The following is a 25,345-nucleotide window of genomic DNA, read 5'->3' as shown; positions in this document are numbered from 1 at the left end:
ACAGATTGAAAGAAATAGTTACATTAATTATTTATTCAAGAACTTGTATTGACTTTTTTAAAGTATCAATCATTTTAAATATTTTTTACATTGAAAGCTAAGTAACTTTTCTAATAGAAACCTTAAAACTTTTTCATGTGTCATCAGTGAAAAAATTGAATACGGTTATAAATTCAGGAGACAAAATACAATAAAATCTTATATTTTATTAATTTAAGATCAAAAAAAATTTTTTATTGATTTTATACGTCTACCAAAGGCAGTACATGTCTATTTAGTGACTGGGAAAAGTTGAATAGAGTAGGAAAATTAGAGACAATTTCTAAATGGGACTAGTAAAAGCTGGAAATTCACAATCAAAATTGAAGGCTAGAAGAATTGTACGACCTCTTTTCTTTTTCTGACATTCATCCAAAACTGGGATGTTATGCAATTATACTTTTTTGAATTATCATAGAAGTAATTTGAATACTTATTGTAAATATATCTCTAAAACAAAACAATTCAAAAACTCATAACAAAATGGATGTACACTCTAATTCAAAGAGTGATGGGTTCTTGGACACATTTCCTCCTCCTGGGACCAAAAAACATTGTCTATCTACCCGAGATCATTGGAATCGAAAGCTCATCGATATCTTCTTGTGGAAACTGTGCTTCAATTTGTGCAGCTTGATCTCCATATTCCAGCGACGTTGGGCCATATGCTTGACTACTTAATTCTCTTTTCCAAATATGGGAACAGAAATCTCAACATTTATTATACATGTACCCCTTACAGTGCAATCCCTTATGGGACATGATTCCATATATAGGTTTTTGAATCGAAATCAAACTGTAACAAGACATTTTAGACGTACCATATGAAAATAGTCAGCCCAAAATTCATGGTATTGAGAAAAAAAAGTTCCAAGCACTTCATGGAATTCAACCAAACCAGATACATTTGGAGAAGAAAAAAATTACATTTACCAACTCTAAATATACAAATTGGATTAATTTGTAAAAAATTTAAAAAAATTAATTAAATTGGTTACTTATAAAATAATGTGTGTTAATTTTCTGAACATATATACCATATTAAATCATTTTTTACATTGAAAGCCACTCCTGTAATGAAAAACTCTCTTAATAGTAATAATTAAATAAATTAAAGGCTCATTATATTTGTCATGTCAATAAAACCAGGGGGAGTTGGCACATACCAAATATGCAAAATGTGATAGTTATATTATTCAAGTTAAAAAAAAAGAAGAAAGAATACTAAGAAATCAAACTCTATATTCATGTGAACATAAATACATACCTTTTTTTACCAGCAACATAAACACAGGAATCAGTTTAGTGTTTATTATAACGATGAGCATCATAATACTCATCATTACAGTAAAACTAAACCATTCAGATACATTTAATAATCTAAATTTAAAATTTTCAAATAGTAATTTTTAAATAAAATTTTTTTTTAAAAAAATTTATAATTAAGATATTACATTTATTTTGAATTACATATCTATTAAAGCAAAGCATTTTTATAAAACAAGAATATTGGATATGAAATCTCCACCCTCCCTCATAAATAAATACCGAATAACCGTATGAAATAATCTATTGTGGCTCTAAGGGAGTTTTTGGGAATAATCATCAATAACACTTTAAAAAAAGCGTTTTCTCATAAATCGAGAGAAAAATTTTAAAATCATGGTTTAATTTATTTTTCGACACTTTCAGAAGAAGAAAAAAATCCATCGTGTCTATGCTTAGTGCAGGATGAAACCTTTGGTAAGATGTGGGGGGAAGGCTAACACGTGTAAATGGATAGCTGTGGTGGTGCCACGTACGCGTCAGAAGAATCGAAGGAAGGAAAGACACGAAAACAAGTAACTAATTGAAGGGGAAGAGTCATAGCAAGCAGAGCTGTGAGAGTAGTAAAGTGGGAGAGAGGAGGACGATGATGGAGAGACAAGGGGCGGTGATCTGGTAGGAGGAGGAATGAAGATGAAGGCGGTGGTGGCCATTGACGAGAGTGATGGCAGCTTCTACGCGCTCAAGTGGGCCCTTGATAACCTCTTCGCTCCCATGGCTGCCGTGGGGCCTCTCGCAACAGATCCAGACCCCCCACCGAACGAAGGCTTGCTGTTTCTGGTTCATGTTCAGCCCACCTTTTACCCCCGGTCTACCCCGTTGGACCCGGTTCGTTTCTCCCTATTCTTCCCTCACTTCTCCATTTCTTCTCCATCAAGGACGTGCTATTGAACTAAGGAACTTTAATTTGTGTTAGTCATTGTAATTAGAAAAGATTATTATTACATTCGGGGAGTAATGATTGTGAGAATTTAATGGGGTTTGAATTGTTGGAGCGATGAACAGCGGCGTTTGCGGCGCCTGCAGTGATGGATGCAGTGAAGAAAGCTCAGGAAGAGATATCAGCCAGGATAATATCCAAGGCATTGCAAATGTGCAAAGACAAGCTAGTAACTACTTAATTAATCTCTCAAACTCATACAATTAATCAATTCGACATGAAATAAAATATTAGAACTGAGAATAACAGTGATTATATATGGAATAAGCAGGTGAGGGCAGAAGTGTAATTATGAATGGAGATCCAAGAGAAATGATATGTCAAGCTGCAGAGAAGATGCAGTTGATCTGCTCGTCATGGGTAGCCGCGGCCTTGGCACCTTCAAGAGGTTAATTATCTCTCTCTCAATATGTTTTCGATTATGATTGATTTGTAAGTATTGCCATGTAATTTGAAGGATTGTTATGGGTGGCAGGGCAATTCTGGGAAGTGTGAGCGACTATTGTGCACATCATGCAAAAACTCCAATCCTCATAGTCAAACTAACATGGAGCTTCACCGCAAGCACTAGTGCCATCTCATGGATCATTAATAGTGCGTGTGTAGCTTTTCTTTCAGAAACTCTTTGAAAAAAAAAAGAAAAAAAATCATGGAATGGTCATACGGAGCAATACTATTATTCTGTCAATTGTGTAGTTTTTTTTCAGAACATAATTATTAAAACAGAAGATGAAAATGAATTAAGTCTTTGCTTGTATGATATACTGCCGAATGTGTGTGTTGTTTGGGTTAAGAGGTTCAGGAAAACAGGCTTGGCGAGCAGTTTTATGTTTCATTTGGTGTCGCTGCATAATAAACATTGCCAAGCATAAGCGTTACCGACATATGTTCATATTGGAACAGCAATGAAGTCGGAAGGGTCGGAATTTCGGAAATTAATTGATGAGTTTTTTTCTACTGAGGCGAAATTTTTTTGGAAAAAAAAAATTATGGCTTGTTTTTTTTTTTTTAAACAAAGAATTAAAAAAAACTTGTTTGATAGTTTGTTTTTAGTTAAGTGTTTTTGAAAATAAATATGCTTTTAAAACTAAAAAATCAAAACAATTTTAATTGTTTTTGATTGTTTGTTCTTGCATTTTTTATTTTTTGTTTGACATAATTGGGAAATTCTTTCTTCTTCACTTGATGGTTTTCTCTTCATTTCAAAACTTAAATTCTTATTGAAGCTTTATCTTCCGATCTTGGTATACTCATTTTCAAATGCAATTTTTTAAAACAATTATCTAAACAGAATTTTTTTTTTCCAAAACTTGTTTTGAAAAAACAAATTTATAAAATTGTTTTGGAAAAAAAAATAAAAAATAGAAACAAACAGGCCCCGTGTTTCTGAAGCTAGACATGCTTTTCTATGTATTATCTACATATCTTTTTTAAATGTTAATATGCTTCCCGACAACTACGTTTTTGTTTCGGGGATGGTCTAACCCCAATTGAGGACACTGTAATCCACTGGTTGGTTGGCGGGTTGCCCCTTGGATATGTAAATTATAATCTTCTGACCCTAGTAGACCCAAACTCGATACATTTGGGCCAAATGCTTTTTTCGTTTTTGTTGATAAGCATATGTATTTTTTTATTAAAGATAATCCTGTTCAAGATATGATCGAATACTGAATGTAAACACTTTTTTTACGGGGATTCAAATATTAGCTTATCAGAACTAGTTTTTTTGCCTGCTACTTTGGCTGGGCCAAACCCAAAATTGTCTCCACTAACAAACGAATCTGAAGTTTTAAATTCCAAAGTTCAGTTCTGCTTAAAGGCCCATGAGCGGCATTCTCGAGCTTTCCCAGAGGCAGTGTTAATCCCACTCTTAACCCCTTCTTATTCTTATGATAGTTTGTTTTTTTGCCAACCTCATGATAGTTTGTTTAGAATTTGGAAAAAAAAATTAATAAGCTACTCTTTCAGTCTTTAATATAGGATCCAATTATTGAGTTAGTTTTGGTCCTAAATATAAGACTCATTTCTCATATTTATCAATTTTCTCTAATTACCCTATGGATCCTCCCTCAATCATAATCAAGCAGAGAAGAGAAGAGAGAGGAGTATTAGAAAAGATGATTATGATATTTTAGAAAAAACGTGTCACATTTCTCATAATTAACTAATTTACCTAACTTCCTTAATCTAATCAAATTAATTAAATGGGTCTTATATTAAGAATTGAGGAGTATTTTTAAACTTGAACATTGGGTGAAAAATTAAGTTAATCATAAAGATCTTATCAGGAAAACCTATTTTTTAAGCTTGTTTTTCATAAGATATCTTTAACAAGCTATTCCAAATAGCCTATAGAAAATATTTTTGGAAGAATTATCAAGAAGTCATAATGAAGAAATTTAATTATCAAAAAATCCGAATAACAAATAATCATATTGAACATATTATCATTGCCTACTCTAAAACTTGTCATTGCGTACTCTTCATTTGTCAATGAATTTTAGAATAATTAAATCTAGATTTAGATTATAATTCTCCCAATATTTTTTTCCAACATATCATCTTTTTGTTTAACTCATTTCTCCAAGTTTCTCTTGTTCTACACTCTGTTAAAACAAAAGTCCTGTAACTAAATTCAGTGCTCATCACTGTATATACACACACATACACGCGCGCGCAAGATCACGAGCCTCCCCAGTTTCCACAACATCGAAGATTTAAGTCATCTTCTTAATTACTGAGTTTACGCTTTCAGCAACGCAGCATCCATGATCAAACTAATGTTATGCAAGTTAAAAGAAAAGGAGGATAATTAAGTTTGACAGAACTCTTGTTGAATTTTGAGACTCCAGCTAATTTAACAAGCAGCCCATAATCGACCTCCTCACTAAGCACATTACACACGCGCACGCATGTGTGTGTGTGTAGATATTTTATAAGCTTCTAAGATTATCTCCTACTCCATCCCCGGCAGTTCTGCAAGGGTCCAGGAGCAGACAAGAAAATGTCAGTAATGTTTACACGTATTCTCTATTGATACATTTGCACAGCCCAAATGCTGCCACGCGTCCAGCATTTTGCTGCGCGAAAAAAGCTATTCATGGGTCCGTCCGGGCGGTGATGCTGAAGGACTAGGTGGCAAAGCGATCGTTCGGAGCAGCTTCACTTGAGGCTTCCTTCGGGTTTCACAGAGAAAACTTATCCAAGAGAAATGGACGCGACTGCGGTTGTTGGCGGCGGTGATCAGGTGAGTGGTGGTACAGGGAAGGACGGTGCAGAGAGGAGGATCGAGATGAAAGTGGTGGTGGCAATCGACGACAGTGATGGTAGCTTCTATGCTCTTAAGTGGGCCCTGGATAACCTCTTTGTCCCCATGGCCACTCCTGAAGCCACCCTTGCGAGTGGGGGTATGGTGTTCCTGGTTCACGTGCACCCCAAGTTGTTCGAATATGGATATCCCGTTGAAGCCGGTGGAACCGGTTCGTACCCTCTTATCCTTCTCAGTTTGAAGAAAAGAAAACATGATGTTTACCGTTCATTAACGGTTAAGATAACAGAATTTTGGTGTGAACAGTATTTCATACGACGGCGGCGGCACTGGATTCCGTGAAGAGAGCTCAGGAAGAAGCGTCTGGAGCCATACTGTGTCGAGCATTACAGATGTGCAAGGATAAACTGGTAAGTAAGGCTCAAATGATTAATGGCCACAGTTGAGAGCATATCGTTGGGCCCTTTAATCATTTGATGGACATTAACAAGAAGATAGTACAGGTGAAAGCAGAGACTATGATTCTGAGAGGGGACCCGAGGGAAATGATCTGTCATGCCGCGGAACAAGTGCATGCTGATCTCCTCGTTGTGGGTAGCCGTGGCCTCGGCCCCGTTTCCAGGTAACTCTAATTCTCCAGCTTCATCCAAGAACTTGAATCCATACATAGTTCGTGCTCTATATATAATTCATTAATGGTTGGGGTTGAACTGATGCTGAGTAGTTTTTACAATGGGCCATTCATTTGTACTATGTATTGTAGGACATTTCTGGGAAGTGTAAGCGATTACTGCGCTAATCATGCAAAAACTCCAGTCCTGATCGTGAAAACACCCGCGGACGATAGCGACAAGCAATGACCACCCTTATGAATTTTAGGGAAGGTGGCAAACGAAACCATGAGAGGTGGTTGGGTCCTATGTGCGCTATGAGATTGCCCTATTTGCATTTCTTATGTTGTATGCACTTTATTATGTGACCTGATTAAGCAGTTAGATGACACTTTATCATGCATTTTCTGTTTTCACTCCGGCGGTTTACAAAAACAGCGATCAAAAACCCGGGATGGGAAATGGGAGAGAGGGAGAAAAATAAACCAAAAGTAAAGGAGTAAGAGAAAGTGCAAATATCTGTACATTGAAAAACTAGGGCCATTTATAAGGCTTGAAAATCCGGAGCCCTACATATAGAGAGCTCTGGCATGAGAATGGAAGGTAAAATAATAAAAGAGTGATATAATATGTAACACTAATCGTTATCTAAAATATATTACCCTAATTCCTAAAGTACAGGATAATATTTTATTTACATTAACATAAACTGAATCCTAAGAAGATAAAATATTCAGCATAATCAAAACATAATCTAAATCGAACCTAAAAAATTACTTCTAATAAATCAACTATCAGCTAATAAAATAATATAAAAATAATTCATAATCATCAGGGAACTGCGGATAGAAACTCAAACGAACAAGTAAAATATATTCGTTGGGCCTCAACCCAAAAAATTAATAAAACCACAAATTTTTTTACTGTGTTTTATCATTGAGACATGGAATCAGAGGCAGCAGAAGTCGCCACGAAGTGGCAGTTAAGTGGCAGACAAGATAGTCCAATCACTCCACCACCACAGCTGCAATCGAGTTTAAACACACCTAAATTGTTTAGGTTCAAAACCAATAAAGAGAAGGTATCTATTTTTCCCACCCGCCTAGTCTCGTCCCCGGCTCGTAGTTTGTGAACAGCCGAAACTCATTTCCAAGTTTGCTGGAGTGCTGAGGTCTAAAACCACAAGGATACAAACCCAGGACCTCGGCCGCCCTTTCTCTCTGCACTTCACCTACAATCAAATGGAATACAGCAATTTCAAAGGCCCAAATATTGTTTCAGTAAAATAATACTTCTCTTGTTCTAAATATAAGACCCATTTTGTAGTGTAAATATATTGACAGGTCTCATTATGCAAATACTTTTACCATTACATAATCATTCAGCGCAGTGATTCAGTCCACAATCAAACATTAGATAGCGGAAAGGAGAATTTTCATTTTTACCAGTGAGTAGAAGCAAATATGACTCTCCCGGTTGTTTGAGGAAGGAAATCGTTTGAGCAACTTTCTCCAAGCACTCTTTGCTCTACCAACACAAAATTATTCACAAGCATAACAATAAATTTCAATCATTTAACGAAGGCGCATCTACAACAGTAATTAAGAAGGGATACGCAAAAGCTTCACATGGCTCACAATGACACGCAGCAAAGTTTCAAGAAATATCACAGCTTTAGATGCATCAGCTAATGGAAAGGTAAGTTTTTACAGTATACGCAGCTCAATTCAATGGACAGAGCTAGAACATGACAGAGCCCCTGTTTTGTCGGTCTGTCTAGCCCATGAGATCATGTGCTGAGCAAAAACAAAATTTTCTATGATGTAAGACAACGGCCTCAATCAAAAAAGAAATAGCACTGATTAGTAATTCCGAAACCTCCAATACTTGCATATCAGCTTCGCATAATTATATTTAAGGAATAATGATCGAAATTCCAGGGAATCATAACTACAATCCAGTCTAACGCATTCATAACTATTGCAAAAGCAGACCTAGAAGAAGTTCAGAATTTAAAATTTTAAAAAATACAAACGACCAATGAATCCCCCGACTGTTGAATCATTTCCTGTTTTTAATAGAGTTGACGGGCGCCTAAAAATAATAGCAATAAAAGGTTAAGAGGCGGAGCAATTTACTGTAAATAAACTTTCGGCTGAAAATTCTCACCAAGTAAGGAGGATCCGCTACTACAACTTTAAAGACATTCTTCAATCCCGAAGGTAACTCTTCAGGTTTGTTGTAATCATAATATGTGTAATCACCGCCATATTGCTCAAAACGTTTGTCATACTCAAGAAGTTGCAGAGAAACATTTGGATGCATTTTCTGAACATAAAGGAAATTTTTTTTGAATCAACACATTGTTCATTGGACAATGAACTACTTTTCATTATAATTTAATATCGTTAAAAATGAAACTAGCGCTTGTATTGTAATAGTAGAACTGTAGAGTGTCCCACTTGCAAGTCAGATTTAAAGCCACTTCCTGCTAATATTATAGACAGAGAATTACCTTAAGATAGGCATAAAGAGTGGGGCAAGCGATGCAAGCAACTCGAGAATGGTCGGTGCCTTGGCAGAGAGTAATGACCTCCTCAGCTAACGTCTTTGCGGTATCTGTACTGTACCAGAACTGGCTCATCCTCCAATCCTCGGACACCAAATCAACCTCCGAGTCTCCTCCAGTTGCCACATCAGAGTCGGCGACAGAGTGGTTCTGCTCGGCGAGAAATTCTTTGAGGGCGGCGAGGGCTTGCGAGCTCAAAACTGGTGGGTCATCGTCGTCGTCGACCGAGGGGGAAGAGGACTCGCAGAGTTTGTGAACAGAGTTAGGGTTTAGTTCAGGTTGCTCCATCACTGTAACCTTCGAAGCGAGCAAGGTTGTATTTTAGAAGTAGGCACTGCCCAGTGCCCACTGGCGAGAGTCGAGGGAAGAAATGGAATCGCAGTTCTTTTTTCTTCAAATGAAAATAACTTTATAATTGTAGTTAAAAAAAAAAATATAACTACCACCTCAACTCTAATTATAATACCTCAGAGGTCTATTATATATAATACCTTGTTTTTTAAGCATTAGTGAGTCATCTATATAGTATTTATGTATTCTCTATGTAAAATAATACTCCTCTTATTGTTAACATAAGACTTATTTAACTAATTTGAGTAAATTAAAAAAGTTAAGTAAGTTAGGTAATTATAAGAAATATGACACGTTTTTCTAAAATACTATAATCATTTTTCTTAATACCCCTCTTTTTCTACTACTTAATTAGGTTGAAGGAGTATCTGTAAGGGTAATTAAAAAAAATTGATAAATATGAAAAATGGATCTCATATTTAGAACAAAAACCAACTCAACAATTAAGTCTTATATTAAAGATTTCAGGAGTAAGATTTTAATCAGAGAAACACGAAAATCGTAATTAATTCTCAGATTCACTGATCCACCTTTAGCCGAATCATTATTTATATCGATATCTGATTTTCCTCTGGTAGTCCAAACTCAATGCAATGCTTAGACTCAGGATTGAGTGGCTGACCTCTCAAATGGTGGAAAAAAAGGGAGGGACTTCACAACTATTGCGTTACAAGGATTAATTGTAATTATAAAATTAGTAAAAATAATATCGATCATGTATTTACTTTTTCCACCTTAAATTAACCAATAAAATGAAACAAAACTATCATTATTAATAAATAAAGCCAACACCCTTGCGTATTAATATAATACGTACCATATTATATTTATCCGTCAAACAAAAAATTACGCCAACTTCATTATATTAAAAAACTATTTTGATATCCTTTTTTATTTAAAAAAAAAAGACCAAATGAAGCTAGTGTGGTTACGGATCAATTTCATTCTTCAACGCAATTCGATTAGATTCTTAGGTTTTTACTTATGTTCCGAGGTGTAATTTAGCGCCTCTTCCGTTGGCATTTCTTGGTGTTCCCACAGACTTTCCATCCGCAGATGACTTTCACCATACAGAGATATCATCTAATTTCAAGCTCCCAAAGTTGTCAACCAGGCTATGAAAGACTGACCACCAACCACGCCACGAAGCCCGATGATGAGAGACCAAAAACCAAGTTTAGAGATCAAGCCACAGAGCAAGATAAACACTCCGGTTAAATTCTGCTTTAATAGCACAGTGAAAGTACTTCACCCTCGACCAAACCTTAACGTTTCAAGATAGCAGAGAAATGCCCTATAAATCAATCAACAAACTAAGCAAAACTTGAGTGTTTCATTTGGATATTAAAGCCCAAAGACAGGGTATCAAAGCTTCAGTCATCATAGGAAACACATATTACGACAGCAGAAACTACAATGATCAGTGTCCACTACCACCAAAAAAAACACATTCATTATAATATCCAAAGCACGAAAAAACCACAGGGAAGAACCCTCTCTAGCGCAACCTCCTTGCTTCTCTTTCAGATTCAAGTAGGGTGAGAATGTCTCCTTCTCTCACTGGTCCTTTCACATTCCTCATGATGTACCGGTTGTGATCATCCAAAAACTTTACTCTGACCTGAGTCACCTGCCCTCTGGAACCAGTGCGACCCATAACTTTAACAACCACGGCATGCTTCACTTGAGACTCCATCCTGCCCGACACATTAGACGTGTGAAAATATGAAAGTGTAAGGACATGTCACAAACCCAAACTAAATCATGGCTCTTCTAATATCAAATTCAGAATAACAATTCGACAGCTGACTAAGACATCCAAAGAACAGGGGAACAAAACTAATTTCCAACAAAAATACCTAGAGTTCCCCTAATTAACAGTTAATGTGGGAACCGACAGGAGTCCTTACAAGAGGACTGAACTGATGTCAGCAGTACGTTGGGACTTGACACAAACATGGAAGCTCATTAAACTATAATAGAAGAAATCAGTCTTAACGTCTAAACATTAAAGCAAACAACCATCAGCAATTGAACATCCATTTTAAGATACAAAACCTCAGTAAATATTTATTATCAAAAGGACGATCTACACAACAGAAAAGTAGACATGATCCATGGCAAACATCTGTTTAGCAAAGAATCTTCCTCCCTTTTATTGACACTGTTAGTTGACTCTGAAATATCAAGCACATCTCAGATATCCACAACTCAATAAAACATGCCATAATTCATTCAAGCATTCAATTTATTTTATTATGTGCCTCCAGGGTTAGAAGATTTTCCTTTTTATTTACTTAATTTCACCGACACCCGCGTAACCCTAACCGAAAGCGAGCACATTCGCATATCCAACGTAGAAAAAAATGATGCCACTCAAACAGAAATCGCTTTCCACAGAGAACGACCCACAAACTTTCAAGAGATTTAATAGTATAATCAGAGAGAGACAGCACATGCAAGGTTCAAAAACCAGACATTGGAAGGGCCTGATGAACAATCACATTAAGATTAGAGTTGCAAATAAAATTTCACAAAAACATTAGTAACAGGACTCGTAACACACCTGGTCCAACTAAAGGCGAAGGGGGCTAGATGCACAAAGATGCGAGCGGCGCAACACTGATCTCACCCGGATACAAAACTAGTGCTAAGAAACCCTACTGGGTATTTATAAGGACCAGTGTGTTCCTTTTTTTTTTAATGGGCCGATCCCCTTTTAGATTTAGCCCGGAAATTTATGTTTCTTTAGGAGAAAATAAAATATTTATTGCAAAGAGTTGACTTGTAATTTAGAAAGTGAGCAGAATTCATAAAATTTTTAGGAAAAATAGAAAATAATAAAGTATGTTTTTTATATATTTTATTTTGAGTTTAAATAGAACTAATATCTATTATTTGGTTAACTGATTAATTATGGGATTTTTTTCTATAGAAATTGGAATTTTTGGAGTAAACAATGCTAATAGTTTATAGTTTCTAATTCTTGACTTAGAACTAATATTTCATATTTTACAATTAAGTCTCAAATCATGCAAAGTTTATTTTTTAAGTTTGACTTAGAATTTTAATTGGTAGTAGTATTTGGATACGATTTTAAATTTCAATTGGGTTATAACATTTAAAAAAAAAAAACTAATTTTTTTGTCTTATATTTTTAACTTGGTTACATTTCATGTTCTAAATTTTCACTCAGCATGACTCAATCTTTATATTTTTGATAAAGTTGCAACTCAATCTCCAAATTTAAATCATCACAATTCAATCTCCCTAATGTTAACTACTTAAAATTTTAGTTCCTAACTTCATAATATTATATATTTATCTTTTTAAATATAGGTACTATTTTTTTAAAACAGTTAATTATACTTTATTTTAAATTGAGTTTATTAGTTTAGTTTAAAATTTTAAAGTAAAATAATGAAATCAATTTAACGCTATTTATATATAATTTATCTAAATAGACCCTTCAATGAGAATTTATAAATCGGTTTTAAGGTATATTTAATATATAGAAGTTTCCCTTATTTCTTTTTGGCGGTTTGTATTAGCTGGTAAAGTCATTATCCTGTGAGGCGCAAGCTCACACTCTAGTCTACAATCTAGCCTGGTGCATTACCTGCGTAGCGATATTTTAAAGCGCGGTTAAAGAGTAACCCAACCCAAGATTCAATGGCCGCACTTGTCTTGCGTGGGTGTTGCTAACCGCCACAACTATTTTGCCGTTTGCTCTGCCTCGGTACCTGAGTGTTTCTATCCCCTGCTCCGCATGGAGCTTTCATCTTCCTCCACTTCAATTCGGGTTCCTGCTATAGTTCCCAGGCGGAATTCTTCTTATCGCATGAAAACACCGTGTCAGGCAAGACCTATATCCTCCAATTTGTTCTTAGGATTTTCCAGGATCTCGCACTCGGTTGGCCTATTCGATTGCACAAGCTGTTCTAAGCCTGTTTCGAAGAGACAACAGAGAGCCAATTCCATCAGGGTTTGTATTTCTTTCTGCATCCTACTATAATTCCGTTTCAACCATCTGTGCTTTGGTGCACATACTCGGGTTTTGGTAGGCATTTCGTTACAAAGTAAGGTCCAAGCCAAGGATGACCAGGAACACAATATCATTGGGCCGACGACGCTATGTAGTCAAGTTGAGTTTCCATTATTGGCGCCGCCAGTTTTGCTTATCAGTAGTTCGCGTACAGACACTCTATTTAGTCTTGACATGCTTTGATTAGGAAATGATATAGTTTGGAACATATGTTTCTTAGGCAAGCAACCTGTAATAACAGACTAACAGTGGTAGTACTATTATGGACTTGCGATGAAGGGTGCATCGACGAAGATAATGTTGACAGTTGAAGTCTGGTTGTTGAGCGGGTAATGCGACAAATGCAAGTGTTAAGTTGCGGTGCAGGATAAGTACCTAAGAACCTACGGCATGGCAAGATGATGATCATTGACACTGACTGTCGCAGTGTCGCAGAACTTTCAAAATGGGTGGAAGATTAAGGGGTGTTTGGCACCTATAAAATGGTTCTGAAGTTAAGAGGCAACTCCACATATTTATTTCGTAAACCGTAAAACATTTTGAAACTATGGTTTGGTTTCCATACTAATACTACACTGCGGTAGGGCGATAACTGTGAGTGTTATATCTGATGATGGGCCTGGACCGCCTGGTGATTGTCGTTATAACATTGCAACAGTGAAGTTACTGATTGCAATGATAATATCTAAGATCATAGATGACAATCTAACTGGCGAAGTTGGTAACGGTGGCAGTATGGTGTTTGCAGTGGTGGCGCAGGTCTGATCGCATGATACATTGAGGTGGCAATGACGAGGCAATCAGAACGAAGTGAAAAATAATAATTGGGGGATGACTATGTTAGGGAATTTAAGATTGTCACTCACACACTTATCCTGAGTGCTGCCAACAAGCGTGTCTTTATATTTACTGTGGTTTTTTTTTAATTCATTTTGAGGAAATTGCGGATGCGCTTAAAATATTCATTTAAAATAATAAAGCACATAAGTGTTCATCCTAGCATATATTTTTGTTCGACTTGCCCTTGGCTTCTAAATGTTTGTATTGGTTTCAAAGAACTGGTTTTTTTTTTTTAATGAACTTTTGATTTTGATATATGTGACTTGAGTCTGTTTTATCGCCGTTCTCTTGTGAATATGTTGTATCACTTTTGTTGAACCGAATGCTCCCAGGCCTGCAGTCAAGCTGGAGCTGTTGGACCTGACCATCCAATTGCTGACAGAGTTTCAGCTTTCAAAGATGCATGTTGGAGATTTTTACGACCCCATACTATACGGGGTACAGCATTAGGTTCTGTGTGAGTAACATCAAACCTTGATGCAATTCTTTTTTTTGTTTTTTGGATTTTTTTTGCTACTTCATGGCAAGCATGCTTATTTTCATTTTCACTTTTTGTCCCTACAGTGCTTTGGTAGCAAGAGCATTGATCGAGAATTCAAATTTGATAAAGTGGTCACTTCTGCTCAAGGCATTGTCGGGTCTTTTTGCCTTAATATGTGGGAATGGTTATATAGTTGGCATCAATCAAATTTATGACATTAGTATTGACAAGTATGATGCAGACGTATACAGTTTGTCCTCTTCCTATCTTTTTATTTCCTGGTCATTGCTTATCTATTGCTAAGTTGCAATATATTTTTTATTGCACCAACTCCAGGACATTTGCATTTTGAGACTCCGTTTCTTGGATTTGAACTTTTTCATGTTGCCTGCTGACTTTCCTCCTTGCTAAATGAATCTAAGCTAACTTTATGTTTGTTTTCAGGGTAAACAAACCCTATTTACCTATAGCCGCGGGAGATCTTTCAGTTCAATCTGCATGGTTGTTGGTGATATTTTTTGCTGCAGCGGGGTTGTTGATAGTTGGATTGAACTTTGGGCCTTTTATTTTTTCTCTTTACACTCTTGGCCTTCTTCTTGGCACCATATATTCTGTTCCTCCTTTTAGAATGAAAAGGTTTCCTGTGGCAGCATTTCTTATTATTGCCACGGTGAGAATTATTCTCCTTTCCCCTCAATCTTTGCATGTTCTAAGTGTTGATTTATTGATTTTTCTTAAAAAATAAAATGGATCCTGCGTTGACTTAGTTGCAATTCTTTAGTTGAATTCATTTTTTGTTCATAAGTTCTTACTATTGCACAAAGATTGACAGAAGCAGCATGTGCAGGTACGGGGTTTCCTTCTTAACTTTGGTGTGTATTATGCTACTAGAGCTGCTCTTGGACTTACCTTTCAATGGAGGTTTGTTAGAGTTTAGCATTTTTAACTTCATATTTCTAACTAGGTAATGTGAACAATATTAGTTGAACATCGGGCTTCCTGAAGACTACGGTTGTTATGAATTTATGGTGTTCCAATAAAAAAGGTTACAAATTAAAAAGTAACTGTGGAAGTCAGATTCCCTTAATGCGTGACACCAACTATGAAAGTTTCTACCTTGAAATGGTTGAGTCAGTCTTTTGTGTTTTCCAAGTAAAGCTATGCTTCCCTATTATGCCAAATTCAGGATGACATTAGCTTTTCATTGAATTTTTTTCATTATTGCAACTTATCGTGTGTTTATTTATGTATCTCTCCCTGCAGCTCTCCTGTGGTTTTCATCACAACCTTTGTAACATTGTTTGCACTGGTAATTGCTATAACAAAAGATCTTCCAGATGTTGAAGGGGATCGCAAGTAAGTTTTCAGATAAAGTTGGCTTAATGTTGCAGACCTATAATCTATTTATCTCGATTAGCTGAGTTGTAGATACAGTACCCTTTTTTTCCTTTTTGTAAGACACTACTTTCTTTTAACTGGGCTGGATTTTGCGCATTGCATAGGGTTTGGAAAATGAGGTCCTGACTCATGAGTAGCTTCACTTGTTAGAATTTCTATATTATATAGATTTACTTAGGTGTGCATGCATGTGTGTATTTAATGCATATTCACCCTCTGTTAGTGATTTCACTGTTCATCTAATGATGAATTGAATGTAATAACTATTTTAGGTATCAGATCTCAACCTTTGCTACCAAACTAGGAGTTCAAAATATTGCTTTCCTTGGTTCTGGAATTTTGCTGATGAACTATGTCGTTTCAATACTGGCAGCAATTTATTTTCCACAGGTGAATACAAACCCATGCTATTTGCTGGTCACTTATATGAAGTTCTTTATATTGTCTTCCACAAAAACAAAACCATATGTAAATTCTGGCACGTGTTTACAGGCTTTCAGGCGCTGGTTGCTGATACCGTCTCATATATTTTTTGCATCAAGCTTGATTTCTCAGGTTTGCTTCTGTGGGTTCTCAACTTTTGTGGCTGTTATTATTGTTCCGGTTGATTTTCATGCATGCTTTATGTTTTTTTTTTTATTTTTATATTCTTGATTTTACTCTTCCCCTTTATTTTTGTAGTTCCATGGTCCAAGCAAAATATGCTGCTTTGTCTTCTTCTTTTCCCTCTGTTAATATTTGTTCAGAGAAAGTGGTTACCAAATACTCCCTCTGTTCCTTATTATAAGAGACGAATACCCGATTACGTTGATAAAAAAAACAGTTAAATTAGTTAAGAACAATCAATGTGTAAAAAGTATGATTTTTTTCCCAAAATACCCTCATTAATAAGCATGAGAGAACAATTAAATTATTAAATGAAAGAGAAGTGGGAGGGAGAGAGAGTGTGAATTAGAGACAATAAATATAGGTAAATAAAAAAAACACAAAAAAGTAGAGACAACTTTTAAGTGTCTCTTATATAAGAACATGCCATAAGCATCAATTGTCTCTTATTAAGGAACGGAGGGAGTACCATATTTGATGTTGTGGATATTCAATATGTATGTGTTAAACTCTTAAAGCTTGTTGGACTTTGGCGTGTGTTCACTATTTGGAAGTGCTTCATCCTTTAAGTTTTCATATTTTTCCCTTTACTTTGTTTTGCTAGAGAAGAAAATTTTCTCCCCAAAATTTTTCCGCCATCCGAATTTTCTTCTTTCGAAGGGAAATTTTTCTTGAAAAAAGCATGGAAAGTTTTTCTAGTTTTTCATCTAACTAGCTATTATGACAGCTTACAGCCATATGTTCATACACTAATGTAAATATGCGATTACCCATACGCATTTGCGCATTTGCGCGTATAGACACCTTTACATTTGCACACATGCGAATTGCACCTACATATAAAAACATGCACCTACACACACGTTTGTTCACATGGCAGCGCACGGTCACATTTACATATACATCCACTTGCAAATACACATATACATCCACATGAGAGTACAAATGATTACATATCCATGCTTACATAAGCCGGCATGCAAATGTGTGTACATGCCCACATGTATTTACATATGCAAGTAGACATGCATTTAAACACAGAAGGCTTCTGCATTCATATATGCATGAAGAGATGCCCCCTTGTGTTGTGTAACCATTTGCTAGCACTTGGCAATCTCCACTGTCTATCATATCCCACCCTTTTTTCATGCAATCCAACCAAAATAGAACTTTTGAAGGAAAAGTTTTCATGATAACATGATAACAAGAAACTGAATTTTGTCATGGAATTGGGTTTAGGAAGAAAAATTTTCATAAAGAATCATTTTTCCTATGTCACGGCCTTAATGAAAGGAGACTTTGTATGGCTTGACAGAGAAGAGAAATGATCTCACAAGAAGATGAGGAACTCTCCTAAAACAATGGCAAACTGACAAAAAGAAAACAACAGAAGAAAGAAGCATTGGTTTAAGAGATCACTTCGATACCTTTGCGTGTTTGATATATAAAACCCTTTCAAAGTTCCTTGAGCTGAAACCCCACATTACACTCAAACCAAATGAACCAGTATACAGTAAAAGGAACACTGCTCCAGAACATTGTATACGCCTTCCTGAAGTCAAAATCTTTCAACTAAATGGAGATATGTTCCAGGGGACCGGCATTTTACTTTTCAAGTTTGTAGTTTTTTTTCCCTTTTGTAAATACACACTTAATTTTTCCTGTCAGTGCTGCCTAAAACTTATCACCTTTATTCTGATCCTGTGTGAATAGTTGTTGACCAGCTGACTGACTGTTCTAGAAAAGATGGACACATAGACAAACAAGGAAAACAAGGAAGATTCTTCTTCCTTCAATGTATCTTTTAGCAGAAAGAAACTTGCTTTTAACTCTGCGTTGCTGAAGTTGGGGTGCGATATATTTTAGTGCTATCTAGATTTCTAGTCCCTGGTGATATCACTAGCACAGGTGGATGAAATTTTCTTGAAAATGACACTGATAGTAATGCGCTGACTTTTGGTAGTTCTTACTAATGCCTGCTTATTGGAACCTAAATGTCTGTGAAAGCTTCTTGTCTGGTGTGTTCTCATGCTCTCTTTTTCTATAACTCAGGCACATGCCAAAATCTGAAATTATTTAATTGCCATAACGGTTTTTTCTTCCTGTATTTCAGACATGGGCATTAGAACGAGCTAATTATACCAAGGTACGCTTTTCTTCGTTTGCCTTGAAAATATTTATAGCAGCTTTTTCAATATTTTCATTATGTTATTCCAACACACTTCAAGAATGAAGTTGTAAAACTTTCGGAATTTGGATCTTTTCTCTATCTTTTGTAGCACCATTCGGGTGATATTAAACTGTGCATCCACCGTGCATCCTAAACCTCAATTGGAAGCTGCTAATTTTGCAGTTCCATTTTAACTTATTGCCTGTTTAAATTTTCAAGCACCATCTGGGACCAAAAGGAGTAGATTGACACGTCATGCAAATCAACTTCATATATTTTGAACCAAGGATTATATTATGTGGATTTGGATTAATTTGAGTTTAGTTGCATTTTGTTTTTTGGGTAGAAGTTTACTTGCATTATCGGTAGTTCTGGTTTTCCCATCCTTTATGGGTCTATATAAAGCCCAAGATTGGGTCAATAAAAGGTTAATTACTCTGGCCTGTAAGATCTTTTTCGGCCCGACCTTTATTGGTTCAGACCTTAGCGTGCAACCCAACACTTTTGTTTTGCATCTTTTTTTTTTCTTTTTTTTTTGCGGTTTTGAAGACCATTTTTGCTGGTACGGTAAAGTAATTTCCACTCTCTTAAAATGTCCGATTCTATGCTGCAGGAGGCAATTTCGGGGTTCTATCGATTTATCTGGAATCTTTTTTACGCTGAATATGCCTTGTTTCCGTTCATCTAGCGAACGCCGTTCATTTGTAGATGAGGTGGAGAAGCTTGCATGCACTGGTAGATAATTTTTGATGTTGTATCATGTAAACTATTTTTCCCCCCTTTTTCTTGGTAGATATAATGTATGGCAAACATCTTGTTATAAGACGTAGTACCATGGGAATTCTACCCTGAGCTTGGATTTTACGCTGATGCATGCCCAAATATACCGGTTGGACATATCAGTAATTCATCCTTGACAAATGGTCAAAATACGCGCGTTCCTTAACCTGGTATACTGAACACCTTCAGAGACTAATCGATCATCTAAAGAGGACATCACTTGTCGCTACAGCCGACACATCGCATATTCGGAATGGCTAACATGCACAACTATCTTGCTAGTTCATTGATTTCCACGATGCCTTGTTTCCAATTGGAACCAGAGCTTGCAACATTCTTCTGGTTCTTGTAAACACTACACGACCCACAAAAACCTCGTGGGCAAGAGAACGGCCATCAGAAGCATTGTGGAGTGAGGGATAACGTCAGTTTGGTTTTCTGGATTTCAACAGAAGCACAGGACCACTCAGTTTGACTTTCAATCAGAGGAAAATGATCGGGTAGAGTGAATAAACTATGGTTTTTGGGAGAAACGAGAGCTTGAAAGGACCCTGGGAGATGGAGAAATAGATCTAGTCCTTGGGGATAAGTTTTGGTGTTCCAGAATCCGAAACTGTAGTTCTGATGGGTAGTCTCTCATGCACCCAATCCTTGGGCCAGCACCTGTTGTCCATTTGGTAGATAATTGATGGGCCAACTGATACGACTTCATGGACTTGTGGGAATCTATCCTCTTCATTATTTTTTCTCTCGGAATAGTATCATGATCACCTTTCCCTTGATGTTCAACAAACAAGTTCGATTTGGAAACCATGAATTCTGACTCATCAATATATGATTCTCCTGCTGTCTCGTCTTCTGCTGTCTCATAACCATCTGATAACGAATCTGGAGCCAAAAAATAAACACTTAACGGATATGATTGCCTCCCAAAAATGTCTGACACATTGTCTCGTCTTGGTATTTCGAGTGCGGATAATTTTGACCTCAGTCCTCCAGACAATCTTGAAGAGCGCGGATAAGAATTAGACTTGTTATTAGAATCCTCATTTCTCAAGTCAGATGTCATCTTAGCTGATGTGCCAGAACTTCCCGGATCACCACCGTCTTGAGGTAACTCTGCCAGCGAAGAATTGCCTCGGGAGATGAGATCCTTTTCCTCTTGGGCCATTTCTTCATCATCTTCTCCAGGGTTTTCCTGGGTTTAACATAATAGAAAGAAGTGAGAAACTTGCCTTAAATTGTTTTCCTGCATTATGTTGTTGGACTATCTTTTTCTTTACATCTAATGAAGGCTCAAGTCAAGTTCCTATGCAGAATAGCTTGGCCAGCGGTCAGCAGCCATATATGTCCCTGCATGATTTGTTTTGGCATAAGATATCTTAAAAAGAAACAAGGTCTCGCATCTTTTACCTCTATATCTGTAAGATCCACGCCGTGTTCTATGAGGAATGACAAGAATGCCTGAAAATTTTCCTGTGTCGGAAGATAATGACCGCTGTGAGCCCAAACAGCCTTTGGAGTGAAGAAAGATTAATGTCAGTATAACAAACAGTCAAACAGGTAGCAAAGGAATGCGGGTGATCAATCTACTCTGGATACCTTAATGACACCACCTTCCACCACCAATCTTCCAGCAGACAACGTGGCTCCCCCTGCCAGGAAGCTTGAATGTTGAAATTTGCCCTTAATCTTCTGTCCAATATATAGAGTTTTGGATGTGCTGAGCACAAAAATCCACTTAGCATCTCCTCTAGTTTCAACAAGTTTCCCATTCTGCTTGTGGAAGAGTCGCCCATTCTCTATTGCTACTTCATAAGCTTTTCTTTCCACCTGGACAAGAAAAACATTAAAAATCGTGTTACCATATTGCTTGACAGTTGAGCTACCCACAAGTTCTGGGATTCTAGTCTAAATTCATGAACTCCGCCCTCCTTACAAAATAGTATATGACCAATTCCTCTCCCTCTAGCTGGGCTAGATGACATTGCTATTCTCAGTAAAACAGCTAAAGGAATTAGAAATGTCAGCGGGACAAGAAAACTTACCGGACCCAGATATTTGATGCACTGCTGTTGAAGCTTTGACCTTGGGCATCTTTCATGATTGATTTCCTTGCCTTGTCCAATATCAAGCCTACATTTTGGAAGTTAATTAGTATAATCGTTTACCCTTCTCCCGGGACCAATGCAAGCTTACCAATAAAAGAAAGGTTGATCGCTGTCGCAGCGGAGCCATCTGGCATAGTAAAATTGAAGATTATGGCCATAACGATGCCGAGGATCAATCTGTTCTTGAACGAGTGGCAAGTAGTTAGAAAAACTATTATTTTAATTATTTTATTGCACCGCTTTAGCTGCGAGACTTACTGCTTCTAGCCAGTGCTGTAAAGCTAGTTTACGAGCCTTCTCATCCTTTGATAGCCCCTTTCCAACCTGCCAAAAAATAAAAGGAGACTCATCAGCTCTTAAAACGCATGCGATAACAGTAACATATTAATAAAGTACACGTCATGATTTAAAACTTACTTTGGCAGCTCTAGTTCTTGCCCTTGACCACCGGGAAAGAGCAGTCTCTGGCTTCTCGATGTGATCAAAAAATGATATGGAACTCCGCCTTAGCTCAGCAAAATCCAACACCCTCCACCTGTAAGTGTTTTACATGAATTTGTAACAAACTGTGACACACAAAAGTGAATGAAAAATGAGGGATATTACAATGTTTTAATCTCAACTTCAAATTTGACAACTAATTGCATTTTTGTGAGATAGTTCCAAGTAGAAACTCTAATGTCCGGAAATGTAGAAAGTTAATGATTACTTTATTACTAATACTAGGTGGAGATAAAATTTTTAAAACAATAGGCTCAAATCAAGGAGAAGAAGAAAGAAAGCTACAGTGCGTCTTGCTTAAATAATGTATATATAGAGACACACGACATGCACACATATATTGATGTTAATTGGACAGGGCAAATCAAAGGTGATAAATACTAACCATCTCTGCTCTGCAAGAACTGCGCAGTCTGCCAGTTGCCTTCTTGTTCTGAAACTTTTGTAAACTTTCTGCAATTTGGTTGCGGCTTTGTCTCTTGGAGTAGCATAGGGTGTCTGTGGCAAAGGTGACTGGAGGTTCCTCTCGGAGAAGTTACTAGTTGATATCGACAAATCATCAAAATTGTCTTTCTTCCTTATGCTTATTGCCTTGCATGAGAAGTCATTCTCCGCATCTCCTTTGGGAGTTTTGAAAGAGAAAGCAGTCTCTGACTCCTGCCCCTTTAAGTTAAGTGCGCTTTCAAGTATCATCTTCTCAAAACTTTCCCAATGACTATTACTGAGACACGGCTTTTGACTCTAACTGTGCATAAAATTTGATTTTTAGAGAGCAGTTTCCAAGGAGGGACTATTAACCACTTACATCGGCTAACGGTCAGGAAAAAGGTCTCAATCAACAAGATTTAAGAACAAAATGTCTGTCTATAGGGAATGAAAATAAAAGGGTTCAAACATGCATCAAACTTTGGCACTATGGCTACCATTAGATGGCACCTTCACCAACAAAAATATATGATTTGAAACTTGAGGGATCAAGATCAAAATCAAAATGAGCCAAAATAAAAGCAAATTTGCAGAATCAACAATTATATTAACCCTAAAAAAATAAAAAGAATATATTTTACTTCAGACACCATCACACCAAAAAAAAAAAACACGTGCATGGAAAATATGGCTAAACGAGATTGCTGGAAAGATATGGAGCGCTGGTAAGATTCTTCTGGCTCAAAATATACATCTTGACGTCTCAAATTATCATTTCTCGTTAAGTCGTAAGGGAGCAGAGTCTACAGGACAAATAATTGTTTACAATGCTTCCAATCCTAACAAGGAACTAGCGGAGTTATTTTTCTAAAGTTCAAGAAGTGTTCTGTTTTCGACACACATTTAATTAGTTATTATTGCAGCTTAGTTACAAATATTAAGAAAAAAGGAAAAAGAAAAAAAAAATATTGTTAGAGATTTTACGTTTCAGGAAACTTGAGAAAAAAAGCAACGTTTCGGCCCATGTGTTGAAAGAAAACTAGTTTAATTGCCATTACCATTACGACATAAAACTTGATTTCAAAAACTGGTGCAGCAACTTCTCGGTTACTTTAGGCACGTAGGAGAGTTAAGACCAGCATCGTAACAGGTTCTGTATATAATCCGATAATGTACTGGGAGCAAATTAACGATAAAAGAATCCAAAAGAATTTGGAGCGCGCGCTCGCGCGCATGTTTTAAGCATTTCAAGAGAAGCAGGGTTACGAGACAATGCCATGATCGGATTAATTAATTGATCTTTTCCTTTGAGATGTTCGTCCACGTCATCTTGAATCATTCATTAATTTGTTACATATCAAATTCAGACATCATAAATTATTTAACATATTCCGGAAATTTTAGCATGTCGCACAAATTAATGATCTGAAAAACAAACATTGAGTTTTTCTGGTAAAGGAATCAAACAGGAGGAAGGGTTTACGATCGACAAGCATACCTTAGCCTGTGATTGTGGCGCTGGACCAGAAGAAAGGCTTCAAGGTGAGGTTGGGCGGAGGCGGGAAGAGCCAACTGAAAGCATAGAGAGAGATAGAACGAAGAGAAGCCGAAGAAATGCGAGGGAAATCGAACAATGAGGAAGAGGAAGAGATTGACGGACCTCTTGTTTTAAGAGGCTCTGAAGGTGAATTACAGGGTGGCTCCTTCATGCTTTTATATCGTGCAGCGTTCGATGCCGCAATACGTTGGCCTCTAATACTATTCTTGGGAGGTGAACATCACATGCAGCAAAAAGAATGTTTTTCCGCTAGAATGTAACTGTAGGGGAAAAATATGAATTATAATTACAAATAAATATAAATATTAATAATTAATTTAAAACCAGTTGTAAAGAGTTAATTATATATATTTGATTGCTTTTATCTAGCTCTCATAAATAAGTTATAGAAAAGTATAATAGATAAATACTATTACTTTCGATTCTTAATACAGGAGTATTAACTAGTTCGGAGATATTAGAAAAATTAATTAAATTAATTATTTATTATAAATATTATATTAAAAAAATATTTTTTTATTTATCAATATCAATATTTTTGTTACTTTGCTTATTCGTTTTGTTTATCAACCGAATTAAAATTACGAATCTACATGGAATTGCATAAAGTTGTTTGTTGAAAGTTAGATAAAATAATTTATCATTTAATTAAATTCAAGTTTGATATGTGGTTCGTTTCACCGTTTCCTCGTTTGTTGTCTACTTGCGTTTCTTTATTTTGTCGGGTACCTTCTTTTTTTTTATTTATTTGGCGTGTCAGGTAATTTTGATATTGTTTGTCGGGTACAATTATTTGTTTGTTTTTGCTACGTTTCTTTTTTGTTGGGTACAATGCTGCGTTATTTCTTATTGCAGTTTGTCCTGAGATTAATAGTTTTTTTTTTTTTGCTAAAATATAGTTATCCTCCTATTGGAGGCAATCCTATTTGAGATACTGTTGGGCACTAAATGTGGTCACCCTCCCAATGGGGATTTGAACTTTGGTTTATTACATTATAAGGGACTAGTTCCTTCTGCTAGACCTAATTCCTGTTAGTTCCTGAGATTAATGAGATGAAAAATATGATCTTATTGGACCCCATGTATGCCTTCACCGGCTTGGATGTTTGGGCTAGACGCAGCCGGCCCGAACCTTTCTTTCGCAAAAAAGCAAATTACAGAGGAACCATGTCTTTTTAATTTTTACTTTTTTTGTGACCTGAATTACGGAGGATTTAGATTTTTACTCATCGCTTTGCCCTACTTTTTGTACAAATTAAATTAGGCCTCAGCATTGTGCCTGTCCGGAGCTTGGGATTGGTTATATTTAAATAACTTTTCAA

At 36.4% G+C, this 25,345-nt stretch overlaps 5 protein-coding genes and 1 pseudogene across 6 annotated transcripts; 3 read left to right on the top strand and 3 right to left on the bottom strand.

Annotated features, from left to right (window-relative positions):
- The first annotated feature begins 1,966 nt into the window (after positions 1-1,966).
- Positions 1,967-5,443, top strand: LOC114746161 (universal stress protein A-like protein; annotated as a pseudogene).
- Positions 5,444-5,519: 76 nt separating this feature from the next.
- LOC114746160 (universal stress protein A-like protein) lies at positions 5,520-6,436 on the top strand. Its single transcript, XM_028934349.1, has 4 exons — positions 5,520-5,778; positions 5,883-5,986; positions 6,080-6,198; positions 6,340-6,436. The coding sequence occupies exons 1-4, from the start codon at positions 5,520-5,522 to the stop codon at positions 6,434-6,436; spliced, it is 579 nt and encodes a 192-aa protein (XP_028790182.1).
- Positions 6,437-7,088: 652 nt separating this feature from the next.
- On the bottom strand, positions 7,089-9,105 carry LOC114746158 (EEF1A lysine methyltransferase 1). The gene is made up of 4 exons (XM_028934347.1): positions 8,703-9,105; positions 8,357-8,515; positions 7,633-7,714; positions 7,089-7,418 (listed from the first exon to the last, which is right to left on the bottom strand). The coding sequence occupies exons 1-4, from the start codon at positions 9,042-9,044 to the stop codon at positions 7,273-7,275; spliced, it is 729 nt and encodes a 242-aa protein (XP_028790180.1). The 5' UTR covers positions 9,045-9,105; the 3' UTR covers positions 7,089-7,272.
- A 1,258-nt stretch (positions 9,106-10,363) lies between these two features.
- LOC114746159 (40S ribosomal protein S28-1) lies at positions 10,364-10,804 on the bottom strand. The gene has a single exon (XM_028934348.1). It carries the CDS (start codon positions 10,801-10,803, stop codon positions 10,606-10,608), a length of 198 nt encoding a protein of 65 aa, XP_028790181.1. The 5' UTR covers position 10,804; the 3' UTR covers positions 10,364-10,605.
- A 1,902-nt stretch (positions 10,805-12,706) lies between these two features.
- LOC114746156 (homogentisate solanesyltransferase, chloroplastic) lies at positions 12,707-19,529 on the top strand. 2 transcript variants are annotated; one of them, XM_028934345.1, is made up of 11 exons: positions 12,707-13,092; positions 14,325-14,449; positions 14,557-14,703; positions 14,918-15,143; positions 15,321-15,394; positions 15,737-15,829; positions 16,144-16,261; positions 16,364-16,426; positions 18,441-18,495; positions 18,591-18,623; positions 19,261-19,529. In XM_028934345.1, exons 1-10 carry the CDS (start codon positions 12,877-12,879, stop codon positions 18,611-18,613), a joined length of 1,140 nt encoding a protein of 379 aa, XP_028790178.1. In that variant the 5' UTR covers positions 12,707-12,876; the 3' UTR covers positions 18,614-18,623; positions 19,261-19,529. The 2 variants fall into 2 exon arrangements, with proteins under 2 accessions (XP_028790178.1, XP_028790177.1); XM_028934344.1 differs by lacking the exon at positions 18,441-18,495 and having other exon boundaries at positions 12,712-13,092.
- On the bottom strand, positions 19,425-22,732 carry LOC114746157 (IQ domain-containing protein IQM6-like). Its single transcript, XM_028934346.1, has 8 exons — positions 22,425-22,732; positions 21,956-22,073; positions 21,797-21,862; positions 21,627-21,715; positions 21,476-21,563; positions 21,030-21,260; positions 20,841-20,942; positions 19,425-20,625 (listed from the first exon to the last, which is right to left on the bottom strand). The coding sequence occupies exons 1-8, from the start codon at positions 22,730-22,732 to the stop codon at positions 19,942-19,944; spliced, it is 1,686 nt and encodes a 561-aa protein (XP_028790179.1). The 3' UTR covers positions 19,425-19,941.
- Positions 22,733-25,345: the final 2,613 nt, after the last annotated feature.

Source organism: Neltuma alba, unplaced genomic scaffold, assembly GCF_004799145.2.
Source record: "Neltuma alba isolate B1F8T4 unplaced genomic scaffold, ASM479914v2 tig00004921_pilon, whole genome shotgun sequence".
NCBI classification, from domain to species: Eukaryota; Viridiplantae; Streptophyta; class Magnoliopsida; order Fabales; family Fabaceae; genus Neltuma; species Neltuma alba.
The sequence above is the reverse complement of the archived record's forward strand: the minus strand, read 5'-3'. Positions and strand labels throughout refer to the sequence as shown.

What these genes read in the sequence shown, in the direction of transcription:
- LOC114746160 (XM_028934349.1), top strand. Translation starts at nt 5,520, where the DNA reads ATGGACGCGACTGCGGTTGTTGGCGGCGGTGATCAGGTGAGTGGTGGT. An exon ending in AGATGTGCAAGGATAAACTG is followed by an intron (nt 5,987 to 6,079) that starts GTAAGTAAGGCT and finishes AAGATAGTACAG; the next exon opens with GTGAAAGCAGAGACTATGAT. An exon ending in GGCCTCGGCCCCGTTTCCAG is followed by an intron (nt 6,199 to 6,339) that starts GTAACTCTAATT and finishes TATGTATTGTAG; the next exon opens with GACATTTCTGGGAAGTGTAA.
- LOC114746158 (XM_028934347.1), bottom strand. Translation starts at nt 9,044, where the DNA reads ATGGAGCAACCTGAACTAAACCCTAACTCTGTTCACAAACTCTGCGAG. An exon ending in CTCTTTATGCCTATCTTAAG is followed by an intron (nt 8,516 to 8,702) that starts GTAATTCTCTGT and finishes CTTTATGTTCAG; the next exon opens with AAAATGCATCCAAATGTTTC. An exon ending in TAGCGGATCCTCCTTACTTG is followed by an intron (nt 7,715 to 8,356) that starts GTGAGAATTTTC and finishes TTGTGTTGGTAG; the next exon opens with AGCAAAGAGTGCTTGGAGAA.
- LOC114746159 (XM_028934348.1), bottom strand. Translation starts at nt 10,803, where the DNA reads ATGGAGTCTCAAGTGAAGCATGCCGTGGTTGTTAAAGTTATGGGTCGC.
- LOC114746156 (XM_028934344.1), top strand. Translation starts at nt 12,877, where the DNA reads ATGGAGCTTTCATCTTCCTCCACTTCAATTCGGGTTCCTGCTATAGTT. An exon ending in GGTACAGCATTAGGTTCTGT is followed by an intron (nt 14,450 to 14,556) that starts GTGAGTAACATC and finishes TTGTCCCTACAG; the next exon opens with TGCTTTGGTAGCAAGAGCAT. An exon ending in AACGAGCTAATTATACCAAG is followed by an intron (nt 18,624 to 19,260) that starts GTACGCTTTTCT and finishes TCTATGCTGCAG; the next exon opens with GAGGCAATTTCGGGGTTCTA.
- LOC114746157 (XM_028934346.1), bottom strand. Translation starts at nt 22,732, where the DNA reads ATGATACTTGAAAGCGCACTTAACTTAAAGGGGCAGGAGTCAGAGACT. An exon ending in GTTCTTGCAGAGCAGAGATG is followed by an intron (nt 22,074 to 22,424) that starts GTTAGTATTTAT and finishes AAACACTTACAG; the next exon opens with GTGGAGGGTGTTGGATTTTG. An exon ending in TACAGCACTGGCTAGAAGCA is followed by an intron (nt 21,716 to 21,796) that starts GTAAGTCTCGCA and finishes GTTCAAGAACAG; the next exon opens with ATTGATCCTCGGCATCGTTA.